Raw genomic sequence first — 14,352 nt, 5'->3', positions numbered from 1 at the left:
TGGGAGAACCTAGACAGAACCTGGCTGAAGAACCCAGCTACAGAACCTGGCAACCGAACCTGGCTGGAGAACCTAGCGAGAGAACATGGCTACAGAACCTGGCTGGAGAACCTGGAGAACCTGGAGAACCTAGCAAGAGAACATGGACACAGAACCTGGCTGGAGATCCAAACCAGATCTTTGCTGGAGATCCTTACCAGAACTTGGCTAGAGGAACCTGGCTATGATGATCACCCGAACGCTGCCTCCGTGTCATTCCTTCTTCGCCGACTCCGTCCGCACCTATGGGGAACCCCTGGACCTGCTGGAGCTGGACCCCAGCAGCCTTGGACCTTCTTTTGGAAGTTCTGGGTCTGTCTGGCCCAGCTGCAGTTTGTTAGGTAATTTTCAGGTTGCAAAGGGCCAGGCCTTTCATATGCAAAAGCCAACACACAGCTTGGGTGTGGCAGGGTCCCAGGGGATCAACAGGGCGGAGCAAGCAGCTATGGCTGCCCTCAGGCCCCGCTTCTCAGTGTCCGGACAATTGCTGCAAGCACCTCCGAGAGAAAGCTGCCCTTGAATTCCGACTGATGCCAGACAGTCCAGTTTCTCCCGTATGAGTCTGGGTCCCCAGAGACTCGCCCGGAACTGGGGCTCAGATCTTGAGACTCCCTCCTGATTGAAAAAGACAACTGTGTCCTCAGCCGCCAGCCCTCTCCACGTGCGCCTCCATACCTTTGTACTTTACTTCTGCACCACAGCGCCTCTGAGTCTCAGTATGCTTTTCTCTTTCCTTCTAGTTGTAGAATTTCCACTCAGCCAGCCTTCCTGTGGTTCTGGATGATGTCCGTTCTGTCTTTTAGTTGTATTCTTGAAGTGGTTGTGCTAAGCAGCAATCTCCGGTGTTTACCTATGCTGTCATCTTGGTTTTTAAAAACTAATTTCATTCAGTAGTTTTCAATTTGATGCTTCCTGTATACCAGGCACTGTTCTATGTTCTGAGGATTTAGTTGTTGGATAAATGAAATTCTGGCTCTCATAGTGCTTACATTGTAGTGTGAGACAATTAGCAAGTAAACAGGAATATAATGCTGAAAGTGCTGTAAATAAAAATTAGCTGAAGAAAGGGAATAGAGGATTGTGAATGGGATGGAATAGGATAAGATGGTGTTTTTTAAAATAAAGGATGATTAGGGAAAGCCTCTGTGAGGGTATGACATTTGAGCAAAGAAATACGTGAATAAAATGAGAGAGTGAACCATGTGAAGACTTTGTGAAAAGTAGGAATAGCAAGCCCCAAAGTAGGAGCTGGAAATGCTTTTTAAGGCGACAACGCAACAGTGAAATGAAGCCCTAACCGGTTTCGCTCAGCGGATAGAGAATTGGCCTGCGGACTGAAGGGTCCCAGGTTTGATTCCAGTCAAGGGCATGTACCTGGTTGTGGGCACATTCCCAGTAGAGGGCATGTAAGAGTCAGCTGAATGGATGTTTCTCTCTCATCGATGTTTCTAACTCTGTATCTCTCTCCCTCTCCCTTCCTCTCTGTAAAAAATAAATAAAATACATTTTTTTTAAAAAAGAGAGAGTGAAATGAAGATTTATCTCAGCTAGCACCCAATACCCATATAAGGATGTGTATTTCATTAAAAAGAAAGGTAAGGGAAAAACTAAGGATGGCAAAAAGTTAGGGAATTGTATTCGTGTATTCTGTTAATGATTTTAGAGAATATTATACATCTATTCATTTGTGGAATGGGAGATGCTGGCAAGTTATTACTACTGACAAGACGATATTCCAATAATGATTACCACATCGAACATATCCTCTTCCTCTGAGATGTTATTTTTTTTTGGCGCAGTGAACCCAAAGGATATTTATTTTCTGTTCAGAGAAGATAAGATATAAGACAAGTTTAGCCAAATCAGAAAGCAGGTCTAATTAAGCAAGTTTATTCTATGTATATAAAAGGCTAAGTTGACTCACACATGCACGATACATATAAAACCCTTGCTGGTACCAATCGCACGCATGTATTTCCATCTGTCATTGTCGATTGTGAATTTGGTTGACACTTCTATTACAGAGAAAGGGCGAATAGTGATATTAAAATATTTTTTCTACTTAATTTCCTTTCAATGTGCACGAATCCGTGCACTGGGACACTAGTTTGTAAATAAAATCCTCAATCAGAAGTAGATGAATTACATTGAGAAAATGCTGTGTTGTAATACATAACTCTCTAGAAATGAAACTGTGTGCATCTGTTTCATCATCCAGTTCATCTTAAGGATTTCAATGATTAGTTCTGCAATCAATGTTCTGATTTAAAAAACAGACAGACACCTCTCGCCTGTTTGCCTCAGTGGATAGAGCATCGGCCTGTGGACTCAAGGGTCCCAGGTTCGAATCCAGTCAAGGACATGTACCTTTGTTGTGAGCACCTCCCCAGTATGGAGTGTGCAAGAGGCAGCTGATCAATGTTTCTCTCTCGTCGATGTTCCTAACTCTCTATCCCACTCCCTTCCTCTCTGTAAAAAATCAATAAAATATATTTTTATAAAATTAAAAGCTGCCGAACGGGTTTGCCTCAGTGGATAGAGCGTTGGCCTGCAGACTGAAGGGTCCCAGGTTCGATTCCAGTCAAGGGCATGTACCTTGGTTGCAGGCACATCCCCAGTGGGAAGTGTGCAGGAGGCAGCTGAATTGATCTCTCTCATAGATGGTTCTAACTCTCCCTTTTCCTTACTCTCTGTAAAAAAATATATATATATATTTTTAAAAAATTCAACAAGAAATATGCCCTTATATATATTTTTAACAGTTGCTAAACAGGTTTGTGTCATAAAATGTAATTTTTTTAGCTTTGAATGAAGTTTATGAGAAATTTCATGTTTTTTCTTTTAAATACAGTTTCTTTGAAAATCCTTTCAGCTCTGTTTGTCTCTGCAAATCCTCTGTAAATGCAAACCTAGACTCAGGTTTCTCATTGCCTTCTCTAAAACACCCAGAGTTGCTTTTCTATACACCACTAAGCCAACAGTAGAAACAGTTGTCCCAATTAGAACAATGATTTCATTTATTCATTCAACTATTGTGTGCCTGGCTTAAAGATAGTCAAATGGCACCATTGCCTTTAAGATTGCTGATTAGGCAGATTCTACAATCTCTCTTGGAGAGCCTCATAGTTATTTCTACCTTCTGCTTGTAGGCCTTTTTCCCTAGCTGTTGGAGAAAAAAAAAAAAAATGGCCCTTTTAAAGCTGCCTCAGTTGGGGGCGGAGGGGCAGCGGAAATCTAGATACTAGGAGAAACAACAAACATTTTGGTGTTAGGTATGGTAGGGCCAAGCAGCTCCTATTCTGGCTGCTGTGTTTGTCAGTTCTCTGGCCCAGGCTTCCTTCCTCATCAGGTTTTAGTTAGCACTGCCAAAGGCTCAGGCAAGGGGGATAAGCAAGGCCTGGGGCTGAGAGTCAGGCTTTCAGGACCTTTTTAGCCCTCTGTTTCCATTTTTCCACCTGTTACTTCAGGAGGATCTTATTCTGAGGTTTTAAGTATGGACAACGCATTGAGTATGAGCTCTAGGTAAAAGTGGCAGAGTAAAAGGTCCATTCATGTCTTTCTAGTGTAACTGCATAGGTTCTTTCACCTATCACTTTCCAGTAATTGGTCGTCAGCTTTAAGTGTCTAGAAACTGAGTTTTTCAGAATACCTGAACATCTCTAATACGTATTTCATCCAGGCCAGGTAAGACCTGGCACAATACCAGGTCCCTCATGAAAACCCTCCTCTTGTGATGAGCTACTTCTGCTTTCCAGTGTTAGCTCATATTTATTATCTGACTAGAGGCCCAGTGCACGAAATTTGTGCAAGGGGCTCAGCCCTCACATCCTTGGCAGGCCCTCGCAGCCCCAACTGGCTCTCGCAGCCCTGGCTTCCTCCGGACGGTCGTTCTGCTGTTCGGTCTAATTAGCATATTTGCTCTTTATTATATAGGATAGGATTTAACTCTTAAAACAACCTTGCAGAGTTGGTGATGTTATCCTCATTTTAAAGATAAGGAAAAGCCAGATGCTTATTTTCTGGACCATAGTAAGAATCTTCGAAAGGTTTTGCATCAAATATCTTCTGCCTTGAGGACATTTAGTAGTCTTTCTAAAACATAAATATAATGATGTTTCTCTCCTGTTCTAAGCTTTGCTCTAGTAGTTCCTCTATGTGTTCTTTTTTTATTTAATTTATTGTGGTGACATTAATAAAATTACATAGGTTTCAAGTGTACAATTCTATAATACATCATCTATGTATTGTATTTTGTGTTCACTCAATTGTGTTCTGAATAAAGGCCCAACACCTTAGTATGAGATTTGAGGCTTTTTGATCCAACTCCTACCCATACATTCAAACATAAAAACTCTTCAGGCCTTAGACACATTATTTATCAACATTCATGATAATAGCTAGCATTTATTTACTCAAATAATTGTGTGTCTACTTTGTGTTCCCTGGTGATGGCGAGAATTCTAAGGTAAATAGGCTGAGTACCTACTCTCGGGAAACTTAACTGTTTGGTGGAAATGTAAGTAATGATGCTGCAATATTAGTAGATAATAAAGGTATAGGGGTATGAGAACTGGGAGTGGGGTGCTGACTAGGACAGGAGTTATTCCTATTCATCCTGTTTCTAATGCTTGAATGACCTAATGCACTCATATTCTTTAAGGTCTGGCTCTAAACTAGGAAGCCAGAACAGTAGTTTTTTTCTTAATTTCATAAGAGATCCTATTCAGGATGCAATCACTGCTGTATCCCAGGGCCTGTGTAAGTGTCTAGCAGATGGTAAATGCTCAGAATTGGATGGATGATTGAGTGGGTGGAGGGGTGGACTATCAAGTATTAAAAAGTGTCATCCTGCCATAAAGGAACATATAGTCTAGCTGTAAATATTCAGAAAGGCACTGTTGCTTTGATTTCATGAGCTATCCTTTCAGTTAAGTCATTTTTGCTTACCATGAAAGATCCTTTTAAGTAACAGAAGTCACACTGTCAGGTGTGTACTCATTTCTCATTTTTGGAATGGAACTATGTTTGTCTGCTCTGGAAATTTTTTCTTCAAACATTTAGGAGGAAAAAAAATGGCAAAGATAATATTGTTCATCAGAGCCTGAATGCCAAGCCTAGTTTTGCAATTTACCAGCTCTGTGACCTTGGTTAAGTAACAGCCTTTCATGCCTCATTTTCCTAACTTCCTAGTCTCTCCTTGTGTAAAGTGGGGATAAGCCCTAATTAGGTAGCTTAGAGCATTGTTCCAATATGCCAAAGTTGTGGATTTGATCCCTGGTCAGAGCACATACAAGAATCTACCAATGAATGCATAAGTAAGTGGAACAATAAGTCAATGTTTGTCTCTGTCTCTCTATAATCAATAAATTTTAAAAAAAGACTTTCTTCAAAAAAGTAAAGTGGGGATGATAATAATAGAGCTATACCTCACATTATTGAGAAAATTAAAGGAGTTAATTCATGTAAATAAATTGCTTAAGAATGGCTTGCTCAGAGTACTCAATAACTGATGAGTGTTATAATAATGATTGTGATCACAGTATACATGTATCTAGATTTTTATTTCTATGAGAAGCTGATAACAGACATTTAAGTGCTATCTATAAGCTTTCCATATCAAATTGAAGCATTTATATATAAGCTAAAACAATTTTGATAGTTCTGGAATCTGGAGGTTTGAGGGCTTCAGTATACTATTCTCTTTTGTGTATTTTTGAAATTTTTCATGATACAATTTATTTATGTTTATATTGATTTTAGAGAGAGAAGGGAGAAGGGTAGAGAGATAAAAACATCTATGAGAGACATCGATCGGCTGCCTCCCGCATGCCCCCTACTGGAGATTGAGCCCACAATCCGGGCATGTGCCCTGATCACAACCAAATTGGGGACCTCTTGGCTCATGGGTTGATGCTCAACCAGTGAGCAACACTGGCTAGGCTCATGATACAATTTAAAATCAGAAATTTGGGGCAATGATGCTGAATAGTTGGAGATTTATAATGACTTTATGGAGAGAAAGATTATGCTAAACTGTCCTGAAGTGGAGAGACTCTTTGGAAATGCTGATCTAGGGTTTCTTTTTGAGGGGAGAGGTTGCTTTTTGCTTTTTAGAAAATTCTCATAGGATTGTTAATTCTCTCTGTTGCATTCATGATACCTCCCCACCCACCTTCAGTTAGGTCAGCTACAATCACTTATTTGAAGCCAATTATATCAGTGGTCCCCAACCTTTCGGACCTCGAGAACCACTAATTGGCGACCGCTGAGTTAGATCATCCTGATTGAGATTGATCATGTCAGCTATTAACAGAGGGCGTGCTCCCAGAATGGTGAATCTAAAAAAAGGAATTACCAACTTTCTAGGGCCATTGCATCCTGTGGGCCTTTCCTAGTCCCATAGGCCCTTTTCCCCTTTCCTTTTCTGTCATATCATCCAAATACTGGATTTCTTATACTGCTTCATATAGAAGATAGACAAAACTTGCCTGGAATGAAAACATCCCTGGAGAGATTAGACTGTGACTAACTCTCATTTCCAGCATGTAAAGGCAGCGGATTAGATTAAGAAATAAATAACATAATACTGTGCTCCATTTGGCATAGGGTTTTGGTTGCCTAAGAAATAAATGAATTGGTTCCTGAGAATTTTGAGAAATATGGCTTTAGTACTAGAACTGCACAATGTTACCAGGATTTGGAACTAGAGACAGAGGGTATCTTAATGGTTACATCTGATCCAGAAAAATCGCTCTCACCAGTTTTTCCAAGGCCTTTGTGGGGTTTTTGTTTGTTTATTTTTTATATTTTTATGGATTTCAGAGAGGAAAGGATAGAAAGATAGAAATATCAACAATGAGAGAGAATCATTGATCGGCCGCCTCTTGCACACCCCCTACTGGGGATCGAGCCCGCAACCCAGGGCTTGTGCCATTGATCGGAATCAAACCCAGGAGCTTTCAGTCCGCAGGCTGACACTCTATCCACTGAGCCAAATCGGCTAGGGCAAGGCTTTTGTTTATTTTGGTATTAGAGCTCCAGTAGGAGATGTGAATGTCACCCAGATCAGTTCATCCAAAGGGGATTCCCATTGACTGGGAGCTACCCGGAAGAGATTCTGTCCCTGAGTCCCAGAGATACTTTTATTTTAAGCCACCCCTCCATGATGAGACCCCAGCTGTCCCTATGGTGCTCAATATGGTGGCAAATGTCTCAGCCTGTGACTTCCTAATGCTTTCTGGCTGCTCTGTATTTCCAGTGGGACTTATGATGTCTTAAAACCTTTATATGGTTGCTTTATATTCTCCAAGTGTATTCATCATAAAATTGAGTGCTTTTTTGAAGGCATTTGTGATGAGAATCTCAAATGGACCAATGTAAAAGTGTTTTCTGTTGCTACAAATATTACAAAATTCTCAGATAAAACTAATTCTCTAGTGTGTGTGTGCGTGCATGCGCGTGTGTTATGTGATAAGGTGAGAGTGAGAACTGGTATCAACCTTCTAAGTATTTGTAAATTGTTTAGGTGTTAGATTATAATAACTGGTGACTGTTTCTAAAGATAAAAAAAATTAAAAAAACTTTTTCTAGTCTGAATATTTTTTACCTGTATCTTTTCCCCCTGTGATTTGAATTGCTCTTTCTATAACTGTATATTTACATTAGTCTGATTGTTGCTTTTTACTATCATAGAAAGTACATAATTGGTAGATTTTATGGCTCAAAATTGCAGCTAACACTGATTCATAATTCAAGGTTAACTACTTACATCTTCTGAAATTTTTATGCGTGAAGTTGACAGCATGTCATTATTTATAAATAAAAGCAGTTTTCAATTGCTTCCTTTTTTTTTACTATTCAATTTGAAAATATGAATAAAATTATTTTTGTTTCATATTAAGAAATGGATGAAAAGAGGCTGCTGGATCCAGGGTTGAAAGTTCATAAAGACCTCTGGGATTATACTCTGAAGAGCCAGCAGATGGAATGCCTGAGTGACTGAAGAAAATGGGTGCTAATGCATCTAACTATCCTCATTCATGTTCCCCGAGGGTAGGGGGAAATTCTCAAGCCCAACAGACTTTTATAGGTAACTGTTTGCATTTTTCTAATTCATTTTATTCTGTGAATATAAATAGAATCATGTTTTCGGTGGTCTTTTCGGATGAAAACATAAATGAGCTGTGGAAAAGTTACAATTTTTCAGCATCCAGGATTTTTCCTCAACAAATGTAAATCTGCTCTTTTGTCCTTATTTAATATGAAAAAAAGTTATTTGAACTTTTTATCTTTATAAAAACAAAATCAGGGTGTTTTTTTATGGTTTAAGAATGTCTAAAAATTTTTAGCATGAAATATGTGTTAAAGTGGATGTTGAAAATGAATGTTTAAGAAAAAAGAAACACATTTTCATTTGTTTAATTTCCTTCTTAGGGACATCATCCTATTCTCAGCAAGGCTATGGTTGTGAATCAAAATTATATAGCCTTGACCATGGCCATGAGAAACCACAAGACAAAAAAAAGAGAACCTCTGGCCTTGCCACCCTCAAAAAGAAGTTTATTAAGCGTCGAAAATCGAATAGGTCTGCTGACCACGCCAAGCAGATGCGAGAACTCCTCTCTGGTTGGGATGTTAGAGATGTCAATGCATTAGTGGAGGAATACGAGGGAACTTCAGCCTTAAAGGAACTTTCTCTACAAGCCAGTTTGGCTAGACCAGAAGCCCGGACATTGCAGAAGGATATGGCCGATCTTTATGAGTATAAGTATTGTACTGATGTAGACTTAATATTTCAAGAAACTTGTTTTCCTGTTCATCGTGCCATTTTGGCGGCAAGATGTCCATTTTTTAAAACACTGCTTTCTTCCTCACCTGAGTATGGGGCAGAGATCATAATGGACATCAATACAGCTGGTATAGATATGCCTATGTTTTCTGCTTTGTTACACTACCTTTATACTGGAGAGTTTGGAATGGAGGACTCAAGGTTTCAAAATGTCGATATTCTCGTTCAGCTTAGTGAAGAATTTGGAACACCAAATTCCCTTGATGTAGATATGCGTGGACTTTTTGATTACATGTGTTATTACGATGTCGTCCTGAGTTTTTCTTCAGACTCTGAACTGGTTGAAGCTTTTGGTGGAAATCAGAACTGTTTAGATGAAGAGCACAAAGCTCACAAAGCTGTTATTTCGGCACGGTCCCCATTTTTTCGAAATTTATTACAAAGGAGGATACGGACTGGTGAAGAAATCACAGACCGAACTTTGAGGACTCCCACAAGAATTATATTAGATGAGTCCATTATACCAAAAAAATATGCAAAAGTTATATTACACTGTATGTATACCGATGTTGTGGACCTCTCCGTTTTGCACTGTAGCCCCTCTGTGGGGAGTCTCAGTGAAGTTCAGGCTCTCGTCGCAGGGAAACCAAACATGACCAGGGCAGAAGAAGCCATGGAACTTTACCACATAGCACTGTTCTTGGAATTTAACATGCTTGCACAAGGTATGAAATTCTAATTTTCAATTTTTCTTTTTAAAATTACACATTTGTCTTCCAGATTTGAAAACACAACCAGTACACTCCATGAAAACACAAGCCGTGGTATGTGAAAGGGTCAGTTTATTTTGAATGTGTACTTATGACATCTGAGACAGAATTTACGGTTAGTATTAATGTGGCACTTCATTTAGCATTAAAGCCAAGCATTAAAAACTAGTGACTAAGAGCAGTAGATGAGACTGAAGACTCTTCCTTTCCTAATGTTAGACTATAGGTAAGGGAACATGTAATTATCCAGTTACCACCCACCTACACCCTGTCTGCACTCAAGCTTTGAACTAGCCCTGTTTCACAGGGTGCAAGGTTATACTTGATCTTGGACTTCTTGGATAACTTAGATTCTCTTATTTACACTCAATGCTTTATTCATGCTGATGTGTTTAGAATAAGAATGAAACTTCATAGTAACAATGAAGATAGTCACATTTGGAAACAAATTTATTTGAATCTGATTTCAATTTTAAGATATTCTGTATTTTTTCAAGCTCAATTTGCACATCAAGTAATAATCTGCGGCATGTAAGGGGTGTCAGGCGCGGTTAATGTTAGACTCATATACCTTCTTTTTTTAAAAATATATTTCTATTGATTTTTTACAGAGAGGAAGGGGAAGAGAGAGAGAGAGAGAGTTATAAACATCTATGAGAGAGAAACATCGATCAGCTGTCTCCTGCACATCTCCTACTGGGGATGTGCCTGCAACCCAGGCACATGCCCTTGACCAGAATCGAACCTGGGACCTTCCAGTCCGCAGGCCAATGCTCCATCCACTGAGCCAAACCGGCTTCGGCTCATATACCTTCTTAATTTAATTCAAACTAAAATTTTTAAGTTAGGGCAGCACTTTTTGTTGTTGTTATTGTTATAGCCAAATTAACATGGAAGTTATATTAGAATCTTAACAATTCAAAGCTGAAAAGGGACCCTCCACAGTAGAGCAAAGGGTAATTATTGTCCTAACAGAGTGCATTCTTAGTTTTCTATGGCCATATATTAAAAGAAAAGTTACAAGACATGAAATTACTTAAGAAGTTTAGCTAATGAGTATTTGCTAAAAGAGCATTAGAACTTGCCAATTAGAAGGGAATGTTAACGGTTTGAATAAAAGACAAATTTAGAAAAGAAAGCTAAGCACATTTTCCTAACTTGAAAATAATGTGTATTGTATGGCTAAATCAACAAATTAGTAAGACTTGGAAAAAAAAAATGAAAGCCCCTGTTAAATAACAATGTCAGGAGAAAAAAAGGATAACAATGTCAGGAATAAAATGAGAGGAATTATATAGAAGGAAACATTGATAAATAAGAGTGAAAAAGTTGAGATTTCTGTTACATAAAAAATTTCTTATATTTTGATTTTACCATTATCTTTTTAGTACTAGTACTAATTTTTTTTACACAAAGTGTCATTAAAATATTTTTCTATTAATTATTATACTAATATTAGTAGACTGTTTAGATGTCAGACGATAAAAAAATACGTTATCAAAAATAACGTAGGCCTGGCCAGCATGACTCAGTGGTTAGAGTGTCAGCCTGCACACCAGAGGGTCACAGCTTCGATTTCCAGTCAAGGGCATGTTCCTGGGTTGCAGGTTTGATTGCCGCCCCCAGTCAGGGGGTGAGTATGGGAGGCCACCAATCAATGTCTCATATCAAAATTTCTCTCCTTTCTCTCTCTCTCCCTCCTTCCCCCCTCCTCGCTCCCTCCCCTTCCTTTCCTCCCTCCTTTGCACTCTTTCTAAAAATCAGTGGAAAAATATCTTCACTCCTTGGGCGAGGATTAAAATAAATTTATATATATAAAAGCCTAAGTGACCGTTATGACCAGTCGACCAGTCGCTATGATGGGCACTGACCACAGAGGGCAGACGCTTAACACAGGAGCTGTCCCCTGGTGGTCAGTGCGCTCCCACAGCCAACCTCCCACTGCCAGCCAACTTCCCATGGTCCCTCCCTCTGGTCAGCCTCTATGGGTCCTGATTGACGGACAGGCAGAGGAACCCCACCTGTGCATGAATTCATGTACCAGGCCTCTAGTAAATAAATAACCTAGCAGCGTGACCTTTTATTCTATAAAAACAAATTTGTCAGAAAATTTTGAAGGTTGCAACATTACCAAAAAGGTATAATAACCTCTCTCCTCGAATTGGTTTTATATTTGACATGTTTAAAATATAAGAACTTATTGTATATACTTTACTGTTTTAAAAAATGGGAAGGCATTCCTTAATATAGATATTTGTTATTTTAATTTTTCAATGAAAGGTAAAATTAATGAGCCAACTCTTACATCTTAGGTAATACTTGATCTAGAGTTCTTTTATATTGAGACTAGAGGCCCAGCGTGAATGAAATCATGCGCAGTTAGGGTCCCTAGGCCTAGCCTGGCCTCCGTTGCATGGCCTCTGCCGCCCTGTGACACTACATGAAACTCCCCGCCCTGGGACGCTCCACGATGCTCGGGGGCCCCTCGACTGCTCTGCGAAGCTCGCCACTACACGGTCAGCGAAACTCCCCCATACCACCAGCTCCGCAAGGCTCCCCCCCACTCCATGACTGCTCCGCGGAACTCGCCACTACAGGGTCAGCGAAACTCCCCCGTCCCACCAGCTCCGCAAGGGTCCCCCCCACTCCATGACTGCCCGCTGAACTCAAAACTCGCCTGCCCCGCTACTGCTACGCGAAACTCCCCTGCCCTGCGACTGCTTTGTGAAACTCTCTGCTGCCCGGTGATTGCTCTGCTAAGCTCATGGCCATCCTGCAAAGCAGCCCACTGCTGCCGCTCAACAGTCCCCAGTCCCGCCCCGCCACCAGCCCCTCCTCATGGTGAGCAGCTCAGGGGCTGGGGGTGGGGAGTGGGGAATGGGACCAAAAGGTGCTCCATGCACTTCATGGTGACCGGTTGCCTGTTTGGTCATGATGGCACCTAGCTCTATATATATATTAGGATAATTTTTGTTGTTAATCCTCACCTAAGGATATTTTTTAGAGAGAGTGGAAGGGGCGGGGCAGTGAGACAGAGAAAGACATCGATATGAGAGAGACATCCCAATTGGTTGCCTCCTGCACTTATCCCTACCAGGGCCAGGGATCGAACCTGCAACACAGGTATGTGCCCTTGACTGGGGATCAAACCAGAGACCCTTTGGTCCAAGGTATGACACTCTGACCATTTAACCATACCACCCAGGGCATGAGATAATTTCTTAATCATTTAGCTAGAAACTTTTTTTGGTATATTTATGATATAAAACATTCCTTTTATTTCCTTAATCTTGGTTACTTAAAATCCCTTAAATTTGGCTGTATATGGCTCCCTGTTTCCTTTAATTTTTCAAAATACAGAGTTTTGGTTACTTGGCCTTTTGTCTTGTGCACTCAATGTAGTCCTTATCTATTCTCCATACCCGTGGTACTATTTTTTTTTTTTTTAAATATATTTTATTGAGTTTTTACAGAGAGGAAAGGAGAGAGATAGAGAGTTAGAAACATCGATGAGAGAGAAACATCGACCAGCTGCCTCCTGCACACTCCCCACTGGGGATGTGCCCGCAACCAAAGTACATGCCCTTGACCGGAATCGAACCCGGGACCCTTCAGTCCGCAAGCCGACGCTCTATCCACTGAGCCAAACCGGTTTTGGCTACCCGTGGTACTATTCATGTTAAGGTTTATAACAGACCATACTTGCAGCATAATTTTTACCTCATTCCCATGAGAAGGAGAATATTTGGTCACTTGAAAAGGGATTTTATACCATAAAACTTAAAAGCTCAGGTGCTTGAACTAGATAAACTGGATTTCAATAGTTCAGTACCATGTTTTAACTTGTATAATGCTCTGAGGCATCTATTGTGTGTAATTAATTAGCTTCTCTCCCATGCATCCAACATGATACTACTTATGTACCCTTTTGGTGAGAATTAAGAAAATAGTCACCAAAATCATTTTCTGTGATTCAGGCAGTCTCCCAGTTAAGAAAGGCTGTAAGACTAGTCTGTTGGGCAACTTGAGGGTATGACCATATCCTCATCTTTGCATTCCCAATACTTGGCACATAGTAGGTACTCAGTAAATGGGTTGAATAATGTTAATGAAAGTTAAAGCCCGGTTTTAAAAGGAAGACAAATTTTATTAAGGGGGGCTGGGACCTTAACACTAAATATGCCCTTCAAGGTAGAGAGGTGACTTAATAGTTTCAAGAGCATCATAAAAAGAGGCATTTATAGGCAGACAGCAGAGTGGTTTGGCAAGTGGATAAAAAGGAGAACCTGGCCTACACCAAGAATGCATTTTATTCAGACGAGTAGACAGTCACTATTAGGGAGGTAATTAAACAGATAATGGGGCTGGCATTTTCAGACTAGGTTTAACTTCATTTGATTTCTTACATAACAGATGGTATATACATTTCTTTTTTTTCCAAAGCCCTAATATTATAGTACATGAATAAAAGAAGTATAAACCCTTAAGGACAAAGGTACCTGAGAAGAAAACAATACTGGAAAAAGGGGTATTGAAATTTTGGGAAGCTGGAAAGCAGATAAAGAACTAATTACTGGCTTAACAAAGAAGAGAGGTCTATAGCTCTATAGCAGTGATTCTCAACCTTCCTAATGCCGCGACCCTTTAATACAGTCGCTCATGTTGTGGTGACCCCCAACCATAAAATTATTTTTGTTGCTACTTCTTAACTGTAATGTTGCTACTGTTATGAATAGTAATGTAAATATCTGAGAT

The 14,352-nt window shown here is 40.1% G+C and overlaps 1 protein-coding gene across 4 annotated transcripts in view; it reads left to right on the top strand.

Annotated features, from left to right (window-relative positions):
* BTBD7 (BTB (POZ) domain containing 7) overlaps positions 1–14,352 on the top strand; it is a 78,435-nt gene that overhangs the window by 13,055 nt on the left and 51,028 nt on the right. For all 4 annotated transcript variants that reach the window (XR_001514534.1, XM_006767615.2, XM_015566449.1 and 1 more), the window contains exons 2-3: positions 7,941–8,128; positions 8,473–9,552. Coding sequence is in view for 3 of the 4 variants with exons in the window: in XM_006767615.2 (XP_006767678.1) it covers positions 8,047–8,128; positions 8,473–9,552 (1,162 nt within the window). In the remaining variant the exon portion in view is untranslated. The remainder of the gene's footprint in view (positions 1–7,940; positions 8,129–8,472; positions 9,553–14,352) is intronic.

This window comes from Myotis davidii, unplaced genomic scaffold, assembly GCF_000327345.1.
Source record: "Myotis davidii unplaced genomic scaffold, ASM32734v1 scaffold1703, whole genome shotgun sequence".
Classification (NCBI taxonomy): Eukaryota; Metazoa; Chordata; class Mammalia; order Chiroptera; family Vespertilionidae; genus Myotis; species Myotis davidii.
The sequence above is the reverse complement of the archived record's forward strand: the minus strand, read 5'-3'. Positions and strand labels throughout refer to the sequence as shown.